This window comes from Ambystoma mexicanum, chromosome 12 (assembly GCF_040938575.1).
Source record: "Ambystoma mexicanum isolate Mex_15411 chromosome 12, UKY_AmexF1_1, whole genome shotgun sequence".
Lineage (NCBI taxonomy): Eukaryota > Metazoa > Chordata > Amphibia > Caudata > Ambystomatidae > Ambystoma > Ambystoma mexicanum.
The window spans coordinates 1,161,374,116-1,161,399,610 of record NC_090936.1 but is presented as its reverse complement, the minus strand read 5'-3'; the positions used below and the strand labels follow the sequence as shown (position 1 = coordinate 1,161,399,610).

General features: G+C 45.9%; 1 protein-coding gene across 2 annotated transcripts in view; it reads right to left on the bottom strand.

Annotated features, from left to right (window-relative positions):
- Window positions 1-25,495, bottom strand: part of GNS (glucosamine (N-acetyl)-6-sulfatase) — a 465,071-nt gene that overhangs the window by 173,695 nt on the left and 265,881 nt on the right. For both annotated transcript variants that reach the window (XM_069629767.1, XM_069629768.1), the window contains exons 10-11: window positions 25,088-25,189; window positions 670-777 (exon numbers count right to left, since the gene is read on the bottom strand). In XM_069629767.1, coding sequence (XP_069485868.1) covers window positions 670-777; window positions 25,088-25,189 — 210 coding nt within the window. The remainder of the gene's footprint in view (window positions 1-669; window positions 778-25,087; window positions 25,190-25,495) is intronic.

Genomic DNA, 25,495 nt, shown 5'->3' with positions numbered 1-25,495 from the left:
AACTAACCTACGGTGCGGCCATAACAGAGCCTGAACAGTCTTTGTGCCGTTGTTGCCACTGAGAAGAAATCCCTAACTCTTACAACCCCCATAAATGTAATTTAAAACTGTACTTACCAAAACATTTACTTTCAGCGGTCTGGGAAGTCTTATTTTATTTGCCTGCGACATCAGTACCTACAGTAGCTTGTCCGCTCAGTAAACCCCACACTAGTGGTATTCAGTAACACTGAACAGTCCGGTGCCCTTTTTTGGTACTGCAGTTGTTGTTCCTGCCTGTTAGTGAATACACTCCACTTTATTTTTCAATTAACACATAACCAAGGCCAAGACCTAGAGATCAACGCTAATTCAAGGGGTGGAGAGTAAGCCTGACAGAGCTGCCCTGATTCAAGCGAGATGAACAGATGCCTTCTAACGCTTTGTTGCATCAATGCTCGCTGTAAATGTAAGTTGATCACTCTCCAAGAGTAACAGATTGAGTTGTCTAAACCTTTTCCAAAGAAACCCTGGATATTATGTACTCCAAATGTCCTCCAGACCATGCATACAAACCAATTCTAAAGAGCATTTGTTTGGCCAAGTATGGCTGGTGCAAAAGACACATCTGGGCAATTAAATACAATTAATTTGCTATATTTCAGGAAATTAGTTCTAGGTTCTACGTACGGCAACACCGGGGCCCAAAGCAGGACAGGCTGGATCAGTGTAGTTGCGACCTTCACCCTGGTACTCAATTAGAACATCAGTACGCCAGGTCACATTTGGATCACTTTTCTAAATAAATGAAAGAAAAGAATATTGTTAAGTTTTAACAGCAAAGCAGCAACATCATGTCAGTGCCAATGTCTATGCCATCAAATGGTTGCTGACAAATTTGAAGCCCACCATATATTTAGTTTGTGAACTCAGAAAATCTAGCACCAATCAAACAACATTACAATCCCACTACAAGGCACACCATTTGAAGTGTAAAAGTCCCTGCTAGATCAACAATATATTTTCAGCCTCTGTTCATGCAAGGGAAAATGTAGGAGCCGTAGCGCACACAGGAGGTATTGACGATACAATATGGTTTGCATTTCTCAGCACAAGATTGCTGAATATCAGTACAATGCATTCACCACATTTGCCACTTCCGATTGAAAGTGTGAAGTTGTGGAGCAGAAGCACTCCCTGCAGATTTCTGACATTTGAATAATAATAACGTAAGGACAAACCCTAGCTTGAGAATTGGGATGTGCACAGTATTAATAGAAGGCCTTGCTGTCCAATGCACGGATTCTCAGGTTTCCTGCAAGAGTCCAATGCCAAAGGGAAAAAGCTCCATAGCCGTTTATCGCATTCCTACAAGGCGACAGATCAGCAGGTCAAGTCTAAGCATCGATGCCGGTAAGAGTGTTGCGTACAAAGCAAGAGTCAAAACCTGCAGCAGCACAACAGCAGGAGAAATAACAGTACTTTAATTGTGTTGTACTTAATTCCAGTATCTAACAGAAAACAACAAAATTAAGCTGGGGACTAGGAAATTATAATAATATATCATGCATAAATTGTATAGTAGTTATGCCCTGTGATGAAGTCCCCAGCCTTATTCCAGGAATTTCTAGTGGGGTGGCCAATGGGGCAGGGCGCCTCCTGAAGCTAGTGGCTGATGGCCCTGGAAGCATTCGGGGAGGATCCTCTTGTCACACCCACTTAGCTCTTGTCACTGGGAAGTAGCCAGTCATAGGATAGGGAGGTGTGGCCAATTGGAGAAGTCAGTTTGCAATTAAGGAAGAAGATGGGATAGGACCCAATTTTGGATTGTCATCGAATAATAGTAATGTTGGGATGAGACAGGGAGGCACCTGGAAGAGCGCTCACCTGTATGGCACAGGACACTCCAGGTGCAACATGCAGTCTGCAGCTATTTGGTGGTTGGGGGGAGAAGACGGGGTCTTGTGGGCAGGTTAAGTGGGTGTTTCTTTGAATTGATGTTTTCTATCTGAGGGGCATGACCCGTTTGTCGTAGCCCCCCATGACATGTCAAAACGAATGAAGAGACTTAATCAACAAAGGGAAGGCAATGGCGGAAGGAGTTGAGAGAAAGGCATGTGAAGGAGGCGGGAGACATCAGGAGGCTGTAGGTAGGATGCAGGCCTCAAGCGGTGGTAGGTAGGATAAGGCATCAGGACCTGGTAGGTAGAATGGAGATATCAGGAGGAAGTGGAAACCAGGAAAAGGACCTGCAAGGTGATATCTAGCTAGAGCAGGAAGGCAAAAGAGGGCTTTCGAAACCCAAGGCAGTGGTAGCAGTGAGATCCCAATCTGGCCAGGAAATGATTTATTGTGAGATAAGGTTTACTGTGTTCTTTAACAGTTGGTGCCCGATGGGTTAAAAGATTTCTCCACCACGGGCTGGTAAAATTGTAGTTTTCAACAGGCAGCTTTCAAGCCTATACCTGACAGGATTAGACACTGTCATTTTTGTTCAACATACTTTGTTATTTGAGTTTTCCGTTTCTTTTACTAGGTGTTTCTTGTTATATGATTACTGTATGGGTTATATTTGGATGGGGCTGTGTACGCCACATGAAATTTCAATGGGTGGTGTTCTTTTGCATTTTAATATATACATCAATTCAGTTCACAATGCATAAATACAATAAACATTTAAAATCAGCAGTTCAGAAATTCATCAGTTCGCCAGGGATACAGACCAATACAAAAGAGGGAGTACATTGCGCAGCCTCAACACAATAAAACGTATACAGTCACCTCTAAAGGGTGCTGTAGAGGCTCCTTTAGCCTCACTGAGTGAACTCCCCAGGCCCCCTTTAAGGAACTATGAGTTGCAAAGACAGCAAGAACATTAGCAGAGTCCAAGCAAATAACCATGGGTTCAGCAATTGACCTACAGCCACGGTTAACAAAAATCGGCTTTAAGAAGCGTTTCCTCTGGGGATTGGTCCCGGGACAAAGCAAGACATAACGGTGCAGGTCTTCAACAGGTTCATTACATACAATACATTTTGGAGAAACTTCCCTATTCCACTTGTGTAAAAGTGAGGCAGTGGGCAAAATCCCAGGGCAAAACTTTCAATGTAAGGCTTTTTTTTGCTTGGTTGTAACATAATCCAAGTAGGCTTTGCAGCCAGCCTGTTTTTTAAAAGCAAGATAACGGGCCAACGAATTTGAGGCCCTGGGATTTTCAACAGGATGTCTCCCTCCGCCCGCCTTGGCCCACGCAGCACTCTTTACAACTAATTTGGAGGCAGGTAACATGACAGGTAGATTAAACCAATGGTCCCCAAGACCCAATCCCCCCAGGATATTTTTGACATGGATAAACCACTTCAGGGAAGTACTCCCTTGCTGGGACAGCACATCCAGCAATGCCTCTTTGTATTTGGAAAGATTTTTGTTTGTCCATAAGTAGACCCAGTAGTGCACTGGTCGCAGCTGGCATATCTACTCAATCCCCTGCATGTCAGTCTCAAGCAACACGGTTGTATTTGGCGGACTGGTAGCATATTTTTAAAATATTTATTGTCCACAACCGCTAGGTGGAGGACATTCACCTGCCCCCAAAGATCTACCCTGTACAATGCAGCTTGGCGTGCCTGTGATTTATATGCCTCTGAAGAGACGTGTACCGCCCCATTACCGTATTCATCCATAAACCTGGCAACGGCGCCACAATATCTAGCCAGCGTGTAGAGGAGGTCCCAAATAAAGCCTGCACTCCAATCGCCCATTTTGAAGTACCATGAACGTTCACTCTGAGATATGTGATGTATGATGAGCAAATAAACCAGCAGAGAGCCGCAGTAGGGCTCTGCCCAGTACCTATCAGAAGAGCAACACCTATTGAAGTACCAATACCCAGAAAACCATGGGCAGTAAGGTATCCATTGAGAAAACCCTACCAGCAAATGAGACGAAATGAAGATTGCCAAAGTACCGTCCCAGAAGAAACCAAAAAGGCCTTAATGGAAGACGAATGGTGACGCCACAAGGACTCGGACAGACCCTCAGATAGAAGAAATGATGACCCAAGGATGACACAAAGAGACGAAATACCATGAATAAGGATATCGTGAACCTAGAAGAAAAGAACGATTTTGAAATACAAAAAAAGCTTAAACTGTAAGCAGGATGAAAATATTCAACCAGCCAACGCCTGTACATATGCTTGTAACCGCAAGAAAGCTAAGAAACCAGTGCGGCTTGCTATGCTAAGTCGAAGAATAGCGCGGCAAGCGCCATTATACATAATCTACCTCAAAACGAAGCACAGTATTATAAGTGTAATTCCACTTTGCACGAAAAGCAGAATCAACTCAGGTTACTAAAGGCCAAACAAGACAAGATTCGTATTCCAGCAAACAACAAGAGATGGCTGAATCGAAACTCGCAGTTGCAACTTGTGCCAGGAGAGCCAAGGTCAGACCAAAAGAAGGAATGAACAGTAACCTACGCATAATTGAAACTTAAGAACAGAATATCCTGTCTTTGAAAGGTTGAGATAAGGATGCGTAGGCAGGTGGCACGCTGAATAAGAATTAAATGCACAAACTGACATAAACTAGACAAATTCACGGTGTGGCTAGCACGGGACCAGCCGTGCGAGAAGGAACACAGGTTCACACCTACGCTTGGCAGACGCCCAGACAGAGATATCAGAACTTTTCCATACAGAAGATGCAGTTTTGAGGCCAACCACAGTAAAATAATTGACACATAGCTGCTGAAGCGATCATTGATTGTGACCTTAATTGGAGGAAGGCCGGATGACTGAGGGGCGCCTCACACCTGGCTGACCGTTCTGCATGCTGCTAAGCAAAGTGGAAATGTATGCATGGGGTTGATGCCAACCCAATCACAATGGACCAAATAATCTAGGGTCCTATACTTAGCAGAACCAATGGGACGTCGTACTTTTAATGACGTCTACAGTAGTCATATATGAAGGAAGGGCTTAGACGCCCACCTGACAGTGTTTACCCAATCCCCTCACTCCGTTACCATTTACAGATATAGCACCTATATTTAAGTTACCTTTTCCAAACCAATAGAATTGCATGTTAACTTGAGTGTTGCACGTCAATATGACGAGTTTTGAGTATAAATGTCACTGTTTGTATGAAGTTTGTTGAAGCAAGACTGACTATCGCATCACTGCTGATTTCCATGACTCCCCGTTTTTTTGTACTTGTCATTAAACGGACTCCCTTTGCCAAACCATTGTGTTGCCCTTATTGATTGGTGTTGGAGTAATAAATCTGCACCCCCATCCATCTCAAGGTGCAGCCATCTCGTCTTAAAGTACTTCGGAGCAAACCTCGACTCTATGGGCCGGCCGGGGGTCTCCGGAGTACAAGCGTAAATGTAGCCTTCTCCATATGGAGTGACTAACCACAGGACACTATGACTCTAACCCCAAGATTTAGGTAGTGACTTGCTCGATTATTCCCTCGTCCAAGGCCAGTCTTATACCCTTCGGCTTCCTCCTATCATCGGTATTGAAAATCATGGACTTTTTTGCCGATGTTCAGAGAGCCCATTCCTCCTGCAGAAGGCAACAAAGATTTCCATATGTATCAATTTCGCTTGGATCAGTTTACATTTGTCATTTGATTTTGTAATAAACTGTATATATTGCTTTTTGCTTCTGACTGTTCTACGCACAGGACCTTTTTTGTCTCTGCTTATTGCTCCCCACTGGTCCTAGGTGCTTTGACTAGATTGGGGTAACCTCTTGTTTTTTGTTGTTCGCGTTCCAGCACCAAGCAGAGGCTGGCCGCTTGGTATCCTGAACGAACGAGGGAACAGGAACCAGACTGAGGTGCACAGTGTCTCACACAGACTCAAGGAGGAGAACCAAAAGGGGATGCGCAGCGTCCCAGAAGTGAGAAAATGAAGGACAAGGTGAATGGTGGCATGACCACAATAAACCTGTGGTTCTTTGAACAACACAGATACTGCTCAAGCAAAATTAAGGAAAACGGTAACAGAGACCGGAGATCCTGCAAGGCCGGAGGCAAAGAGGAAGAGACGTGAAGGAAATCTCTATGGTCAACCCGACGAAGCAAAGAAGCACAGAAGAGAACGGAAACCCTGGTGACCATTTCCCTACCAGTCACAGGTTAACAGGGAATACGGGAGACCCAGGAGAGGGACAGAGATGTCTCAAATGAACGCTCATACTTATGAAGCAAGTGAGAAGCCTTATGGGAAAGTTCATACTCGTCCCATTACAAAGACTTTTAAAAAGCAGTGAAACCAATAAGAATCATTATTGGAATACTCCCTCGTCCCAGTGAAGAAGGTGTACATGAAGTTGATTCTTAGAAGAGCAAATGAGAATCAATATTATACTACTCATACTCGTCCCAGTGAGAGCGAGGAAAGCATTCTACGAATACCCAGAATAGGGAACCTTCATACTCAATGAAGAGACCAAAACCCAGAGAAAGCATCACAGGAGAGAGATGTAAATCCATAATAATCTCATCAGGGGAAAAGAGAAAACCCCCTACTGATAAAGGAAGTTATACAGAAAACAAGCAAGACGTTAACTATAAGAGAACAAAAAAGAAAGTCCACAAAAGTCCTGAATGAACTGTATGAATTGATAAAAGCAGTCACAAGAGACTATTTGAAAATACCCTATTGAACTGAAGTTTACAAGAAGGGAACACACCGGGAAAAGGTAGTCGTTCTCATGTTCTTACTTATGAGGTTAGAGGTAGGGTCAGGTAAGGTTAGTTTGGACAGTGGACTGATTACTTTAGACTTTAACCAACGACTGATGAGAAACTTAGCTTCATTAGGAAGGGACACCTTGCAGTATAGGGAAAGCTATGCATTGCTCATATTGTTCAATAAACTTAACAATGAAATGTCAAATCAGAGTCTGTGTCCTCCTTCTGACCCGCCATAGTGTATTTTGCCACAGCACAAGAGTCATTGGTGGCTTTCAATGCAATGCTTCCCACAGAGAATACCCCCTCAGCTAGTGAATCGTATGATATGATATGGCATTTATAACGCGCCTATACACAAGTGTTTCAAGGTGCGACGAGGCAAGGGAGGGGGAACAAGGGAAGACAGGCAACGATCTTACTAGGCCAGGTGTAATTCAGATCGCACAAGTGCATGGGAATGGGGGAAAGGGAAAACTGCGAGGGGGAAGGGATAGTGGAAAGTGCAGTACACGGGATAGTAGAATAAATAAGATAGTAAAACGGCCAGAAGGTGGCAAGCGCAAGGTAAATGCAGACATAAGTGCTGGTAGGGGGACTTAAGGGATACAGAAAACAGTCCCCAGGTGCAGGTGTGCAACTGACGGGGCCTGAGATCAGAAGGGTGGCCAGGTAACCAGTGCATTAACCAGCGTATTTCTTATTGTCGCTATATGGTGGGATGGTCAGGGAAGCTGCAGCCGTTGAGGTGGTGAAGGGTGCCAGGAATGGAAGTCGGGGTCAAGTAAGAGCTGTACTTTTTCACAAACTCCTTGTTCACAGTAGGAGTGGTGTTGAATTTTGGGCAATTTTCAAAAATAGGATTCCTGGCAGGGCAGCGCAGGCTTCTTAGGAGGGAATCTATGCAAAATGTGAGTGAGGTTATCCTGGGTAATGTCCTTGTGCCCCCAATCCAAATACTCAATCACCCTATTCATGACCGTTACACAGGCCGCATTAGGGGGAAGAGTGTATGTGTGGTGTCAAATTGCACCTTTGGAGAGCTAGCCTGGCCACTGGCTTCTTTTAGTCATGTGGCAATGTATTCAAGCCAGGAGTGGTCCGAGACCAACTCTTCTGGAACACGGAGAGTCCCAAAACGTTCATACCCCAAGGGTATGATGTCATCTTCCTCGAAGATGGTCCCGAAGGGGTCTGACAAAATCAGATTTTGATTTGGGTTTTTGCTTCGATTAAGTGTCCGTGGTCGACGTTGCTGGATTCTCTGCATGTCTAGGAGGACATGGTGGTTTCAACACCTTTTTTTGGTTCTTTCGAGGGACCAGGAGGGGCTGCCTTCGAAAAGACTGCCATCATCCTTTCTCTGAACTCTTCCAATTCGGCCACAGAATCGGTCTTATAGAGAAAACGTACCCGACGCTTGTTGGGAGAAGAGTCAGAGGATGAAGAACGATGGAGTTGTTTCTTTGACGACGAGAGGGAGAGTAATTGGCATCGCTCCTGGATCTTCACCATTTGGAATGGCCAGATGGTTTCTTGGCCTTGGGCCATTCTGGAGACTCCGGTGGAGCTTCTACCTTTGAAAGACTTTCTCTTTGAAGGCGTGGAAGACAGAGACTTGGAAACCAACTGGCCTAGTGTGAGCTTTCATCTTCTCTCCTTCAAGGGCTTGCTGGTGATCGATTGGCAGGAGCCGCACTCTATGACTTCATGTTCTTTGTCGAGACACCAGAGACAAATTCTGTGCAGATCAGTGATTGACATCTTTGAATCACAATCTGCACATCGCTTGAATCCTGTCTTCGGCATAGACGGTGAATATTTTACTCAAAGTAAAGCCGTTCCGAGCAGGTGTTATGCATTTGGAAAAACGGAACTGAGGCAACGGGCACAGTGCGTGCTATTTATACCATCATTGACGTAACGTCCAGACAAAGGAAGGTAACCATCGAGGGACATTGATGCCGCACAGTGCCCTCTGCTGTCGAAAACATTTGAGACTGCAGCAGGATTTGGATATATCTAAGATGAGGAACCCATGGGAGTACAAAATCCATTAGAAATCTCCTTTACCAAAGATTGTGTTTGGACTCTTCGTGGACCCCACTCAGCTATACGACTGCCCCAGGGCCCACATTAAAAACTGCAGAGAGAAATGGAAGAGAGTAAAGGGAAGAGGGCAGAACAAACCTTATGTTATGCAATGTCTTATGCTGGCAGGGGAACTCTCACAAATCTACTAAAGCAGCATCTGTGTTGAAACCAAATATAGAAATCAGGAAGACTGCGAAAGAAGGACTTTATGGCAGAGAAAGGGAAACATTAATTACGGTTTCGTACAACCCCCTCAAGTATTCCAGGAGTGGATTTAAGAATTGTAAATTACACCTCCTAGAATATTTAGGGAAAGTATTTTAGGGGTCAGGGAAAAATAAATTTCCCTGATGACATTTTGCATGATATTCACATGGAACCGCTCAAATAAGTACTTGATAACATAATATGCCATATTAAAATACACAGTATGTCTTGGAGGACTCATCATCCCTATACTTCAAAGTGGGTGTGCAAACAGAGAAAGGCACACAACATATAGTGACAAGAAGGATGAGCAAGGGAACTAGGCATTCAAATGAACAGTTAACACCTGCAAGACAAAGACTAATGTCAACCCAATCTTGCTACATTTTGTAGGCGCTATACCTCGGGGTTATCATACAACACAACGACATGAGGTGGGGGGGAAAAAAGGGAAGAAATGTTACCACACCAGGGAAATATTAAAGGAGCCCTCCCAATCTCCTCCTCCAAGTCCAACATCAACAATCCACATCAATTCTGGCCCTCAATGGCATAGTTTCTGAATAATAGAAATGCAGTCAACAGTCACAGTGCTAGAGGTTGGGAAACAGTTTTAAAAACTTAGTCAAAGGCCTACCAAAAAAAAGACAGATTTTAGAAACAATTACCAGTGCAACTCTCTTCCAGCCCAAATAGTTGGAAACTAGACAGTGCAAGCAAGTATTCACAGGAGAAAGGGCATTCATTCAAAAGAATTGTAATTCAAAAGAATTGTAAATCCAGTTCTTGGCTCAGAACTCCTCGTGGATACAATAAACATGTCCAGGGACACACAAGTACCCCTAAAGTCACTGAGTTCCAGAGTGAATGGAATGCTCCATAGAAGTTAATGGGACACGCTCAGAAAGCCATTGTATGGGACAAATGAATGCAAGTCTCGGTTTTAACCCACAGGTGCAACAAGCAACTCTCGGAAGGAGCAGAGGAGATGCCAATCATGATCCAGAGGATGGTTAAAAAAAAATCCAGGAGACGCAGGAGAGGATGCAGCAAAGTAGGCAGCCCCCTCCCCTAATGTCATCCAATGTGGAATGCGGTAAAGGATTGCTTTCGAAACGCCTTTAAACCAGATCAGATGGACCACTGAGGGTGAATAAGACTAAGTGTGTCAGGACACAGTGGTATGTATGCACAAGCAGTAGTATTGAGGAAATGGCTCCAGCAGCATGAAACAATAGAACAAGTTACTTACCAACTGGTAACGTTCTTTCGATTGGATGTTTCTCCAAAGTATTCCTCATCTTAGATGTATTCCATCCAGCTTTGCTGCTCTTCGGAAATGTTTTCGGCAGAGGGCGCCGTGCGTCGATGTCGTTGAGTCGATGGTCCCTCGAGGGCCTCCGTTGAGGGTGACGTCATCGGGTATATAAGTAGCACGCGCGGCGCCAATTGGCCTCAGTTCTGTTTTTCCTTTTTCACCTTTGATTTTGTACTGTGCAGATTGTGCCGGCAGACAGGTATCAACCTTGCGAGAGTTCTAACCCGGAAAAATCTACAGAGGGGTAGGCTGGGAGGGCGATGAGGAATACGTTGGAGGAACATCCAATCGAAAGAACGTTACCAGTTGGTAAGTAACTTGTTCTTTGAGTGGATTGTGTCCTCCAACGTATTCCTCATCTTAGACAGACTCCCAAAGCAGTATGGATAATTTCTTTGGAGTAGGGGTTAGATTTTTCAATGCCCTTAGATGGCAGAATATAGTACTGCTTTACCAAAATTCAGCTCCTTAGACTGGGAAGCATCCAGACTATAGAATTTTGAAAAGGTGTGTAGTGAAGACCAAGTTGCTGCTTCACAAATGGACCTTATTGGAACACCTCTTTGAAGGGCTGTCGAAGAGCCGATGCCTCTGGTGGAATGAGCCCTTAACCCTTCTGGTGGGTCTTTCTGTGCTAATCTGTAGCATTCTGAAATGCAAAGCACAATCCAGCGTGATATTGTCTGTTTTGTCACCGATTGACCCAATTTCCTTCCGGTGTAGCCGATAAACAGTTGGTGGTCTACTCTAAGCTTGGAAAGCCTAGAGATGTAAAAGCTTAAAGCTCTTCTTGGATCCAACCTGTAAGAATTTTAGGACCAGATTCAGATCCCAAATTTGCACTTGGGATGGGTAAGGAGGAAACACATTAGTGAGTCCCTTTAAGAATTGCACTACCAAAGGAATTTTGAAATAGGCGCATTCTTCTGACGAGCGCTTGAAGATGGAAAGTGCTGCAAGATAACCTTTAATGGTACCAACATTTAGACCTCTATGCGCTAGGGACAAGAGGTAGGACAGTACTTCCGGAATAGAACATAGAAAAGGATCGACATTCTTTTCTCTGCACCAGTTGCAAAACTTCCTCCAACGGCAACGGTATAGAGATTTTGTTGCTGGCCTTCTTGCCGATAAGCAACACCTCCATGACGTCATCTGGAAGGTCCCAATCCTTGTATCTCAGCCTTTCAGATACCAAGCGTGAAGGCTGAGAGTTTTGACCTCTGGATGGAGAACCTGACCCTCCATTTGTGAGAGAAGGTCCTCTCTCTGAGGAAGATGTACTGGGGGACAGATGGACACGTTCTCCTGGCCCAATCCGGGGAAATTAGGATCATGCGGTTCCAGAACCGTGTCAGTCTCCTGATGACCTGAGCAATGACGGGAATCGGAGGGAACGTGTACAATAGTGGGAAATTCCACTCCACCACGAACGCGTCTCCCAGGGCTCCTCTCGGGGGAAATTCCCTTGAGCAATACCTTTCGCACTTCCGGTTGATTCCGGTCGCAAATAGGTCTACTTGAGGGGTTCCCCAAAGGGCAAAGATCTCTTGAATGACTTCCTGAGCCAGTTCCCATTCGTGGGACACCATGCTCTGCCTGCTCAGAGCATCTGCCATCATATTCTCCTCCCCGGCTAGATGAGCTGCCGTTAAAGAGATTCCTTCCTGAATTGCCCAATACCAGAGCTGCATTGCCTCTCTGCACAGAGGTAGTGACCATACACCTCCTCCTTTGTTTAGATAATGCATGGCCACTGTGTATTCCGTCAATATCAGGACATTTTCTCCTCTGACAGAAGGCAGGAAAGCTTTCAATGCTAGTCTGATTGCTCTCAGCTCTAAAAGGTTGATGTGTAGTTTGGACTCCGAAGGAGACCAACGACTGTTGATTGTCAGATCGTTGGCATGAGCTCCCCACCCCATGAGTGAGGCGTCCGTCACTACTGTGATCTCTGGCCATGAGTGCCAAAAAAGTTCTCCTTTTAGGATGTTCTCTGTACAAGTCCACCATAGAAGATCTTGTCGAACCTTGTTCGGAATCTGGAGAAGATCCGTCATTTGACCTGAGAACTGGGACCACTGAGTCTTTAGAGCCCATTGAAGGGACATCATCCTCAAACGTGCCTCTGGCACCAGGAATATGCAGGATGGCGTGAGGCCGGGCAACCTTAAGAAGTCGTAGGCCTGGAAATTTTGGGCATTTTGGAATTTGGAAACCATCTGAAGAATGTCTTGAGCCCGCAACTTGGGAGGCAAGCTCTTTCTCAAGGGTGTGTCTAATACAGCTCCTATGTACTGGAGCTGTTGGGAAGGTGTCATTTGAGACTTCTTGAAATTGAGGGAGAAGCCCAGTCTGTGGAGGAAGTGGCAGGTGACTTTCAGATGATCCAGTGCTTGTTCGGCAGAACGTGCCCTGATCAACCAATCGTCCAGGTAGGGGTGGATGCGAATCCCCCCCTCTCCTAAGGTGCGCTGCCACCACTACCATTAACTTGGTGAAGACCCTCGGGGCGGAGGTCAACCCGAATGGCAGGACTCGAAACTGATAGTGTAGTCGCCAACTACGAACCTCAGGTATTTTCTGTGCTTGAAATGAATCGGCACATGAAAATAAGCATCCTGGAGGTCCAATAACACCAACCAGTCCTGAAGTTGAAGGGCCTGAAGGATCTGAGAAAGGGTAAACATCTTGAACTGGTCCTTCCTGAGGAACTTGTTCAAGTTTCTTAAGTCCAAGATGGGTCTCAGTCCTCCGTCCTTTTTGGGAATCAAAAAATACAGGGAGTACCATCCCTTGTTCTTCTCCGCTGCAGGTACTGGTTCTATAGCACCTTTCTCCAGCAGGGTTAGAACTTCCTGCTGTAGGAGCGGGTCTGAAAACTTCAAAGGGTGTCTCCCTGGTGGATTGCTTTGAGGTTGCGTTAGAAAAGGAAGGCAGTAACCTTGGGCTATTACTTCTAGAGCCCAAACATCTGAAGTAATGGCTCGCCATTCTTGCAGATGCTGTGACAGCCTGCCTCCTAAAGGTGTTTTGTGATGCAAGTCCTCAAAGTGGTTTTGTGGCGGTTGTTGCAGCTGCTGATGGCAAAGAGACTGCAGCAGGAGCTGGCTTTGCACGTTTTGCTCATCCACCGCGAGTGGCCTTTCTCTGGCCCCTTTGACTGGCCATTCCTCTCGCCTTTCCATATGAGGAGTGGTAACGATAGGATCGTCCCCTCCACGATTGTCCTGGCGCACGAAAAGGCTGAGGTTGCCTAATAGCAGCCCCTAAAGATTTGGCAGCTGCTTTTGAGGTCTGCAACCTCAAGGCTCTCGTCAGCCTTGCTGCCAAAAAGGTGAGACCCGCCAAAGGGCATGTTCAGAAGGCGGTTCTGAACATCCGGTGCAAAACCCGACTTCCGTAACCACGCAAATCTGCGCATTACCGTGCTAGTGCCCATGGACCTGCTTACACTATCCGCAGTGTCCAATCCAGATTGAAGGGATTCCTGCATGGCTTAGGAACCCTTCCCTTTCGTCCCCTTCTGGTATGTGCTCTGCCGCCATTGCGATGCACTCTCACAGAGTGTACAAAAACTTTGCCAAGGCACATGTGGAGTTGGCAGATTTTAAAGCCATACTCCCAGCTGAAAATACCTTCCGTGCCCAGCCATCCACACGCTTATCGTCCCTGTCTGGAGGGATAGAAGGGTACGCAAGTTTGTTAGAAGCTGTGGCTGCCTGTATGACCAGACTCTCGGGAGTGGGATGTTTGGACAGATAGCCGGGGTCGCTACTGGCAGGGCGGTATTTTGAGGTAAGGGATTTATTTACCGGAGGAATAGAATCCGGAGTTTCCCAATTCTTGGCCAACCTATTTTGCAGGGCTACATGAAAGGGTAGTACTGGGTCTTCGGTGGGACCATGGTCCAATATATCTGTCAAATCATCCTGGATGAATTGGGCTGATGGTCTAGCCCATCCTAAGTAATCTACTACTTTCGTCATTAACCGACGGTATGATGGACTGGCATGCTCTCCTGGTTCTGGTCTGCCAAAGTAATTTTCAGGAGATGTGTCAATGCCACTTGCATTGTGTAATGATTCCACCAAGTCCCTCATTCTGCTTTCTTCTGAAATCAGGCATTCTGGAACATTTGGGGTGCCATATTCTAGCCCAAAAGGTACATTCTCCTCATCAGATCTTTCCTGTTCCTCAAAAATTGAGGTCAGGGACTTGAAAAACTCCTTCCTAGGGATAGGCTTGAAAACCTTCTCTGGGAGAGGAGTAGGAAGAGGGGTATTACAGGGCTCTGAGGGTATTACAGGTCTTGTAACCCTGTCTTTCCCTTTTTCTGGCTGGGCTGGCTTGGCTGGAGCCTTTGGCGCTGAGGGCTTCGGGGTCGACAAAGGCGTCGACGAAATAGTGGTCGTCGATGGAGCCTGCTTCGAGGGCGTCGAGGCGCTCTTCGAAGATTTGCCCATCAAGGTGCGTTGGGTCTCGGACGGCGTCTGTGTCCTCGAGCGGCCGACTCGACTCGAGCGGTCCTTTTCGCTCAGCGCCCTGGAAGGTTCCTTATCCTTCCTTTTTTTCGATCACCCGGGCTTGAGGGCGCGCGAGTGTCGGAGCGATGACGCTCCTGGCCCGGCTTCCGAAGAAGGCGCGGACCGAGGCTTCGCTTTCTCAAACACCTCCATCATTTTGACACTGAATGCTTCCCACTCTTCGGAGGACGAATATTTTGTGGGGCATTTTTTTTGGGGACTCGTCTGAGGACGAGGTGGAGGGGGTCCTGTGGCGTCCTTTCTTCGATTTTTTCATCGAAGACGAGGAGCGATGGAATCGCTTCGGGTCCTGGACCGATGCCCTTCACGTCGAGGAGATATCTCCTCATGGGATCTCGACTCGACGCTAGAGGCTTTACGGTCGGGTTTGCGACCTACCTGTAGTTTTCCCCTCCTTTCTCGCAAGGCCTTCCCCGTCATCGCCTGACACTTCGTACAGGCCTCCATGTCGTGGCCTTCTCCGAGGCACCACAAACACTCTCGGTGCAGGTCTGTGATCGACATTTTTGAACCGCATGACTTGCACTTTTTGAAACCCGATCTTGGGGTCGTGGTCGGTGTCGATGACGAGGACATATTCGTTTATTCACTATTCTTCACAGAACTCGAGGCGTGCCGAATTTCCGAAGCAACGTATACTGCGGAAAAACGGAACTGAAGCCAACGGGCGCCGCGCGTGCTACTTATACACCTGATGACGTCACCCTCGACGGAGGCCCTCGAGGGACCATCGACTCGACATCGACGCACGGCGCCCTCTACCGAAAACATTTCCGAAGAGCAGCAAAGCTGGATGGAATACATCTAAGATGAGGAATACATTGGAGGACACAATCCACTCGAATGGGTAATTACAGGGCTTCTTCCTAGATGCGGTTTACAGGCATCCGTTACGGCCCAGGCAATCAAAAGAAAGAACATAGGATTGTCCCAGAACAGAGCACCTCGGGCCAGCAGTGAAAATACTAGCAAGGAAGACTTGAGAAAGTCAAAGTAACCCGTGAAGTTAGACTCCAGCAGCTCAATGGACAAAGGTGGGTGGCAGCCCAACAGAAAATATCCCAGCATGGGGATACCAAATGAAGGTGACTGAGGAGCGACCATGGAGCAGATGAGGGTGGGGAAGAGATGTACAACTAACTTACCAGACGACAACAGCTACTCACAGCAAAGTGGGAGAAATTGGAGGGAAACGGCCGGCAGCGTCATTAAAATGGCTTGGAGACTGTCTGAGCAAGAAAGACTTGACTGAACACCAAAGAGGAATGTCCCTAAACCACTTCATCGAAAAAGCTCAAAAGACGGGAGCCAGCAGGACATTTCTCCAGTAGGTCGGCAGACCTGCTTTTTCCAAAAATCCAGCAACATGAGAGAGAGTGAAGGGGCAGGAAAGTACCACTACTCTTAGGCAGTGGCCAAACCCAACACACCAATCACAAGAAGGGGGCGAGGGACAAAGGGGTTAGGTGGCCAACAATTCAGGATGTCCGGAAGAAATTTTATTCTGCCCAGACTACCCCGCAGGAAGTGAGAGGGAGGGCATAGGAACCTCGAATGGTCTAAACTAGCCCAAACAAATAGGGATGCTACTATGTGGGCTCACAAAGATCCCACATATTCCAAACAGCCACTTTAGGCCTACCCTGTGGTTGTCCTGAAAAAAGGAAGCCCCAAAATGGTTAGGAGCAGAGCTTCACCTTCCTTCATTTCACCAACCATGTACACAAAATTCTTCTCAATTTCACCCGTTCAAGCCCCTCGTATCAAGTTGCATTCTACAAAAATACAAAAAAAGAAAGACAGTTGATCTTGGTTAAGCAACACTTCGAAAGGGATAGTTAAAACATATGCTTTGAGCTACTTATTTTGGTACTATCCCTTCAAAGCAGATTTCATGCATGGAAGAAGGATAATTAGTCTAGAGACAGGCATTGTAAGGTCCCTAAAGCTTGAGGTGCTTTGGAACCAGTGTCCCAAGTTTAAATTCTGTTTGGAGAGAAGCACCTTGCCCGAGAATACATCCCAAACTAGACCCAAGACGAAGCCTGGCAAAGAAGCTGTTGAGTGTGCACATAAGGAAGCCATTTCAGAAGTAGCACACTATTAGTTAGGCCGGACCGCATTGGATCTGAAAGGAAGGCCCACTGCGTCTCTCTTTGGGCGTTTAGAGGACAAAAGTTGGATACTTAAGCACTCATTGAAATCAGAATTTGGGAGAGTCAAGCAGGTAGGAGATGGGCCTGAATGATGTCTGGCAGCTGAAAGTCTATGAGTGAGACTGCAGAGAAGGGTAGACAAGGACAATTCTCAGTGGAGACTACAGCCTCAAGAAAGGAGTTCATAATTGAGGCCCAAGTGCCAAGTTTGTAGTGAATTTTAGAAGCATCGATTTCTTGCTCTACTACAGTTTATAGTCAATCTCCTTTTCCATGAGACAAACATTATTTTGGTGTGTGTGCCAGGAGAAACTGACCACTAGACGTCTGGTATAAGAAAGGAAATTATTTGGCAACAGTGCCCGTCATTCCGTGGAAGAGTGTTTAACTCTTTAAAGGACTGCGATCAAGTGGTTCATTTGTCCTACATGAACTGAATACATATGTACATGGATTGCAGCTGTCTATAAAGCACAAGGATACATCCAAGCTGTAATGTCGTACTTAATCTTTAGCAGCTGCTGGTTTTGGGCTCTTTTGGTTGCCTGTACCCAGTGTCCATTGTACCGCCCCATGTTTGTTCAGGAAATGGCCAACAAGCTTTCCTGAAAGTAGATGTTCGAGGGCTGGCAACTCAGCTGGTCCCAACATGTTAAGTGGAGCGAGCATCAATTGTTCACCCTCTCTTTGGTAACAGAGTCTGCTACAATCAATCCTGGGTTGATTCTCACTGTTAGGAAGGGCCTTAGACAGCTTTCAGATTCAGGCAGGTACAGCACACGGTCTCTGGGTTGACATCTTCCCAACGGGCTATCCTTCTCTCATACGGGGTTGGGACTAGGGAGAGAACATAGGCCCCAATTACAGGGTTGCATTTCTCGGGCCATGACATTCAACTTTTGTACGCTTTTTTCCCTGGCTTTTTCTCTCTGATGTGGATTGAATCCCAGATCCCATTCACACAGCCGGCCCTACCTGCTTTTCAGTGATGTAGCCCTCGCTTTCCCAAGCAGCCAATAGCCATGATTGTGTAAGGCCACATCTGTATCCCATTCACTCCTCCGTAGGAACAATGTGTGACAGTTTGACTATGGATTATATATGGAATTCTTGCCAGGGACAACCCCAGAGTACAACAGGCCGTATCCCTCTATAAATCACAAGTACGCTGCCACCAACTTGTGAACCCAAAACAGCCAGCTGTACTTGGAGATTCACAGGGGGGAAACAGAGTATTTAGTGCATTGCTGGAATGCCAAACCACCATGCAATAGGAAGCCATGACTAGGTTTGCTTAAAAGCAAATGCATCACTTTGAGACTGACTGATCCACCTAAGAGACATCTACCAGTGAACAGACTTAAATCATACCAATTTACTAATGTTGAACAAAGTCCATGTATGGAATAAGAAACTTATGAAGCATTTAGACCAAGACCACAAATTATTTCAAGAATGAACTTAAGAATAAAAGACGAATCAGCATTATTATTCATACAACATAAAGACCATGGGGAAGCTGGCACCTTGTTCAAATAATCAATGACACAGGGGATAAGAAACATGAGTAGGCCAGAGTTTCATGGAATCCCAATATGTTCTTCAGGTTGATAGATTTCTGACTGCAACACCAACAATTATATTACCAGTTTTTATTAAGGGATACTAAGAAGCTCATGGAAGAATTGATTCATTAACAAAATGTTAGTAAAGAAAATCTGTTTAAAAATACCATTATATAACCATTGGAGATTTACTGATGAGTTTTTCGTTTAAAAAAAGAATATTTACAGTACAGTTGAAGTCCCCGATATTAAAACATATCGAGTGCACACTGACAGACCTAGAGTATCTCGAAGGGCAGAGCGTAACAGGTCACTTGTTTAGAAGCTCAAGCATTTGGATCAAAGCATGCATGTTTCATATTTGTCAAAGGCACCCTTGCAGTGCAACACTTTCCAAAACATAGTCTGTGGTCCCATACACACTTACAGTTTCCTGCAGAGTAGGTCTCTGCTGCCAGTGAATGCAGGTAAAGTAAGGCTGGCTGTAGGATGGTGTTGTAACTTTATGAGCTGCCCGTTCTGCAGAGGGCAGGCCGTGAACCAAGAATCCAAGCTGGTGGTACAGCTAATATAGACTCGGCAGGAGTACCACCACATTGTTGAACCCACTCATTAATCACAAGTCATTCCCCTCAATGGAAACCACAGAACAGAACCCATCGATGTAGGAAGACAATCATGATAAACAGCAGTTCCCCATATTGAGAGAGACTTCCCCAGGGTTTGGCCGGCAATCTGTGGGCTAAGCAGGAGCAGCAGTGGAGCAGAAGTATGTTAATGGAGCAAGGCACTCAAGAGGGAATAATGAGGAGGAGAAAAAAAAGAGTGAGGAGGTAGAGAAGAGGCAGTGAAGAAAAGCAAAGCGGTGGAGCAGCAGGAAGCAGGAGGAGGTGGAGAAGAAGAGAAGAGGAACTGCAGACTGAGTGGGGAGGAGGTGAAGGAGAGGAACAACAGGAGTGAGGAGACTACGGAGGCAGAGAGGAAGAATATCAAGAGGTGCGAGTAGGACGTGAAAACATGTCAGAAGGGTAGTCAGAGAAGCCCTCCAAGGGATGAAAGGATGAAGATTTCGTAGAGAAGGTGGTGGGGATATTAGGAGAGCAAAGGAGGAGGTGACAGAAGGAAAAGACCAGTAATTAGACTGGAAGTAGCAGACATAGCCTAATCTGAAGGCATAAACACAGAGTAGTGGAGGATGTTTGACCATGTGAGACTTCATCGAGTCAGGGGCGCCAGAGAGGCGATGTAAGATCTAGTGGAGGTCCCTTTTGCCACAAGACTGTTGACTCAAAGAGGTAGTCTATGACATGGTATTGGGGGGTAGAGCCAGGACCCCAAGACAAGGAGTCTGGGAAAGTCAGAGGCCTTCACTTGAACCGATTTTGTTGGCTGAGCTTCAAATGGAAGAGACCCAGTTTTTGAGTAACCCTTTAAGTTTGCCCCTTTGTGTGACAATCGCAAACAAACCAGTATTTGTAAACCCTAAACGTTTTTGTTGGTCTAGTATTATCTTGCTTGAGTAGGGCAGGGGTAAATAATAATCGGTGTCATTCTCACCCAATGTTAAGATACAAAAGCGTGCGATACCTGACACGCATGCAGAAACATCTCACCAATAGCAGTGGTGCCCGCTGTATATCACAATGTAAACATCCGGACAACTTTAATTTAAAAAAAGTATCCAACCACAAAAGCCAAGAAAGAATTGCCATGGCACTTAAACCTCAAACAAATGAGTGACCCGACTGCCAGCTTTTGTTTTCCACCACAGTAAAACTTGTAACAAGGTCAGTTGGCGGACCTTGTCAAGGTGGGATGGCAGGATGGGGACCATGGGGTGGGAGGCCTACCAGGGTATAAGTTACATCCATTTCTACTCCAGGGCTTCAGGGGGTTGGAGGGAGATGGCAAATGGGAGGGTGCCAGTTCCTGTCCCCCACCCTAAGTGCCTAAATGTGTGTCAACAGTACCACTGTTAATCAACCCCATACCTATCTATGAAGATGCAGGCCAGTTTCTTTCTGGTCATTTCAGGCCAACAGTGCCATCCACATTGCCTGTAACATGGCAGCACACCAGAGCCTCCACACCGACAGCTCTGATCAAAATATCTTCACCGATACCAGGAAGAAAAATAACTGCTATGCAGAGCAGCAAGGAACATTCCTAACAGATTGTAACAAAGCAGCCATCGAGCGGCACCCAGACATGACCAACATTAAAAAACATACCCATGATTTAGCCTCAGCACGGCATCCTGAAATGCATGGGAGCATTATTCAATGTGGGACACCTGTAGCCCGAGTGATGGGGCGGCCCGCAACAAAAACACACTGACTCCTAAAATCAATTTCAAGGGTATTTATTAAACTTAATTATCAGAATGGCTGGTTTGTTTTCCTAGTCGAGATACTTGGTGCCTAATGGGCTGGGAACTTTGGTGCTAGGGTCGGCCCTTTCCTCAACTTCCTGGGCCTGGGGCCTGCCTCCCAGAGTCCCTACCGGGCTGTTAGTCACAACCAATCGTTAACACCTATCCGTTCTTCTAACAAGGACTATGGGTGTTTCCCCTAAGATGCTGGCTAATGTCTCCCTAGGGAACCTCCAACTTTACCTCTCCTATCGTTGGTTAGTCTCTCCGGGAATAGGGAATGGTGCCTTCTTTAACCCAACGTGGTGCTCTCACCTTTCACAGCCTCTCACTCCTGACCCTTTAATATACTGAACCTTCTAACTGTTCTCCTCCCACCATGTCACTGTCCCTCCAGTCTCACACTCCACCTGTCCACCTCCACCCTTTGATCTTACTTCATTTTCCCACTCCTGTTCTTACTACCACTTATCTCCAACTACTCCTCTACCTCTGTTCCTTCGTCTCCCTCCTTCCTCTCACTCTACTTCTCCACCTCCTACTGTTCCCCTAATACTAACTCCTATTTTCCCACTCACTGTTGTTCCACCCGCTACCAACACCTACTGTTCCCACTCCGCTACTACCACTCTCTACTATCTTCCCAGTTTCTCAGGAATATGATGCCCTGCACCCATCTCCCACTACTATAGACACCCAGGGATATGGTGCCCTGCTACTCTCTACTACTAACTCCCCCTTCACTACTAAGGTCCTGCACTGGCTACTCCCACCACCTACCAACTCTACTCCAAACCACTACTACCACCGTCAATACTACTACCCCCACTCCACTACTCCTACTCTACCTCTTACACTCCTCTCTCTCACACAAACGCTCTACAGACCTCCACCATAACGGTCTCCGCACTCCAGTCGCTCTTGCCTCCTTTGGTCTCTTGGATGTCCTGCTCCGCCGATAGTACTCGCACAACTGCATCCCACACCAAACAACTCCCAAGCTCCCTTTTATATATCCTTCCCCCTATCTGGACTGGCCACTGACCCTACCAATGGCTTACCTTGCTTTCAAAGGGTGTGACAGGGGAGGGCTTTGAAGGTTACATGAGGGAATTAAGCTAGGGAGTTTTTCTTGGTGAGCTGGCTCTTTTCTGGTCTGTGCTTTTTGTTGCAAGGTTGTTAAGCAGCTCGAGGCCAGGTTCTGCCATGGTACCATTGTGGCAGGTAAGGAGATGATATATATGATATGATATGGCATTTATAATGCACCTATACACAGGTGTTTCAAGGCGCGAAGGAAGCCCGTCTACACATTCTCTAGTACCTAGGGTTGTTGGGGTCTGGCTCGCTCCCACTCCTAACAGGATGGATCAACGGCCCTGTTGCACCCGGCACAGTGGACCAGCAAGGCAAAAAAGGGGGTGGAGCTTATCCTCCTTTTTAATGTATTCCGAGGTCTGCAACACCTCCGATGTAGGGAAAATAGAGATTGCCCCCGGGAACCAGTGGGAGAAATTGGGGGGAGGAAAAAACTGGGAGCAGTAAAGCAAAAAGCTGGGAGCAGGAAAAAGGAGGGGTTGATTGTTTGGGTGAGGTCAGAGAAGGCGGTGACAGACCAAGAGACCAGAAAGAGTAAGAACAGTGGACAGGAGCGAGCAATTTTCAGAAAATGTGAGGAATTGGTTGGTGAGAGAAAGTACTGTATTATAGCTATTCGTTTAAGGGGGATGAGTGAGTTAGTGAAAGTGTAGAGGGTGAGTGGAAGGTGACAGATTGAAAGGGAGGTGACTGAGTACAAGAAGGGGTATTGGAGAGAGTAGTAGTGGAGTGGAGAATAGCAGGGAAGAGTAGGAAGGAGTAACATTGGAGGGTGGAGGTAGGCTGTAGAGATAGAGGGAGACAGAGGGACAGAGAAGGAAGATGCAGGGAGAGAGGAGAGAAGGTGGGTGGAGTTGGAGAGAGACGAGTAGCTGGAACGAGAGTGGTAGACAGAAATATGAGGATGAAAATCAGGGCACAAAAAGAAAATTTAGTTGTGGTCTTGATGGTCTAGAAGACACAACCACACAACCCTTTAGAACTAACTCGAAAGTAGAGTAGGTCACACCTAGGAAATCCCAGAATAAGGCAACATGGATAAGGCTATTTTTTAGGCCTTCCCAACCACAGAGGGAGAATCTTGACCAATGGTATTCAAACTTTCTTACACTAAACCCCCCCCCCCCCGGAGTACAGATATTATTGTGGCCACATCCAAGGCCCCCCACCCCCACATTAAGTAAAAATAGTGTTGCCAGGCACCCCCAAGTTGCCATATCCGATTATATTTTATATTGAAAACAGTCACTGTACTCCCTTTCTGAAGAGCCTTGCGCCCCCACTGGCCATCGAACGGGCCCCCCCCCTATGAGGGCCAGCCCCACCGTTTGAATACCACTGAACTAGATCGTACAGTAAATCAATCAATCGATATTATGCTGAGTGTAGGACCTGGGTTAGGGAGGATCTTGCTTTTTATAGATGAGACGGGCGGCCCTTAGAGACCCTTTCAAGAACATTTATTAACATTCTTGGACTGTCCTTAGTAGTTGGTGTGTTATTGAGGCCATCTGTGACATACTGTACAACCAAATCTTTATCAAAAAGGCCTGTGAAGTCTTGGCTTTCATTTGTCTCTTGCTCACCCGGCCATTACTGTACATGTATAAAATGTTTGCAAGCGATTTGGTTATAATTTGCTGAAAAACATCGATTCACAAATGGTAGTAAATTACAAGAGCCTGACTAGGCGAGGAAAAATTTGATTTTTGAACTGTCCAAAGATACAATCTGTATTCACAATGAGGAGACCTTCAGAGTCTTGAGACCACATGGAAGGTTGTGCTTTTAAGTCTCACTACTGAACTGCAGCAAATGGGAAATCTGATGAAGTCCCAAAAAAGAACTGAGCATATCTAACTGCCGATTGGCTATCACTCAGATTCCCACAACTGAGGCAGATAGAATTACATCCAGAGTATTCTGAATTAAGTTCAAAGTCATCTTGACTTAACAGATTTGGACATTTGAAGAGCAACATTTCCAATACATTCGGAGGAAAAGTAAAAAAAGAAATGCTTTCTCTACTTGCAGGAGAAGCGGCCAAGAATACAGAGGTCGCATGTGAAGAGGGAGACTCAATGCAGTTGATATTCTCACAAACAATTTGAAGCAACAACTTAGACAAAAGGTTGCTGCGAGACAATGTTCAGGACCGTTAAAAACACTTCTCCCACTTCTGCAACTCAAACACCCATGAATGATTGGCTTGACCACTGTCAAGAGTCATGTGCAATAAAATGGATTTCCAAGAAGACGTCTCCATTTTGTTTAGAAGCACTGGTGCAACTGGAGAAGTAATTTTATGAAGCATCTGCATGCACTTCTCAAGTTGGAGAGGACTAAAGACATACAGGGCTGTAATGGCAATTGTGAGCGTAGTGGCAAGGCCTGTTGAAAAGACAAGGGGACCCCCTTCACGAGAACGGAGTCAAAGAACTGTTCTTATGCACCATAAAGAGTGGAAACAGGGCTGGGAGTTGACAGAGGGTACACTTGTCAGGACCAGAAAGCTGCTATTTAAGCTGGGCAACTGACTATGCATATCTGCCAAAACATTAGATTAAAAGCTGTTAAGGACCTATGAAACAACTCTGAGTCAAACAAGCCACAATATTGCCGGTGACAGCAGAAAATTAATATATACATTTCTTATTTTAAGTTTTATTTAATCTCAATTTAATTAGATTACTAAATCAGAAGGGCTGCAAAGGGTCAGATGAACAAAGTTAAAAAACTTGAGCAGATTGAGTGGGAAATCACAGAAAGGGCTACAGTCAATTCATCAAGAGTTGTAGAATGCTAAGAAGAGTGGTTTTACTGTATAGCACATGAGTTGTGCAGTGTTCACTGGAGTGGCTCCAGATGAATCGCCCTTTCAGTGCAGATGAAAAGTCCAACAGACCGCGAAGAGAAGCTCAGGGTTGATAGACACAATTTGAAATTTATGCAAGGGCATAGAACGCAAGAAAATGTTGAAACAAGCGCTCCGGTCATACTCCGATAATTATGCTTTGCACTTTAACAGGAACACACACTTACCAAGAGTGGTAAAAAGGACACGCCGTCCATCTGTGTCTTGTTTAGATCATAGCCGGCGATGTCTAGTATGGTAGGACCCAAGTCGATGTTTGCAACCAGCATCTGATTGAGAAAGACATGCATTACAATTAGAAAAAAGGAAAGATTAATTTCCAAGGCAGAACATAGGCGTTTGAATGATCCAGGAATACAGTTTTCACTAATTTTTTTGTTTATGTTTCTTGCTCCACAGTACCTGAGATGAAAAAACAGCTGCCTCATTTAGCACAACGTCAGGGATCTAGATCAGATTGGGTTTTGGCTATTAACCGACGGTGAAGTTACAAGCCAAAACTCGTGCATTAAAGCACAGCTAGGAGCGTTATGACATGTGAGAAGGGGCACACATCTCACAGGCAGTTTGATCAT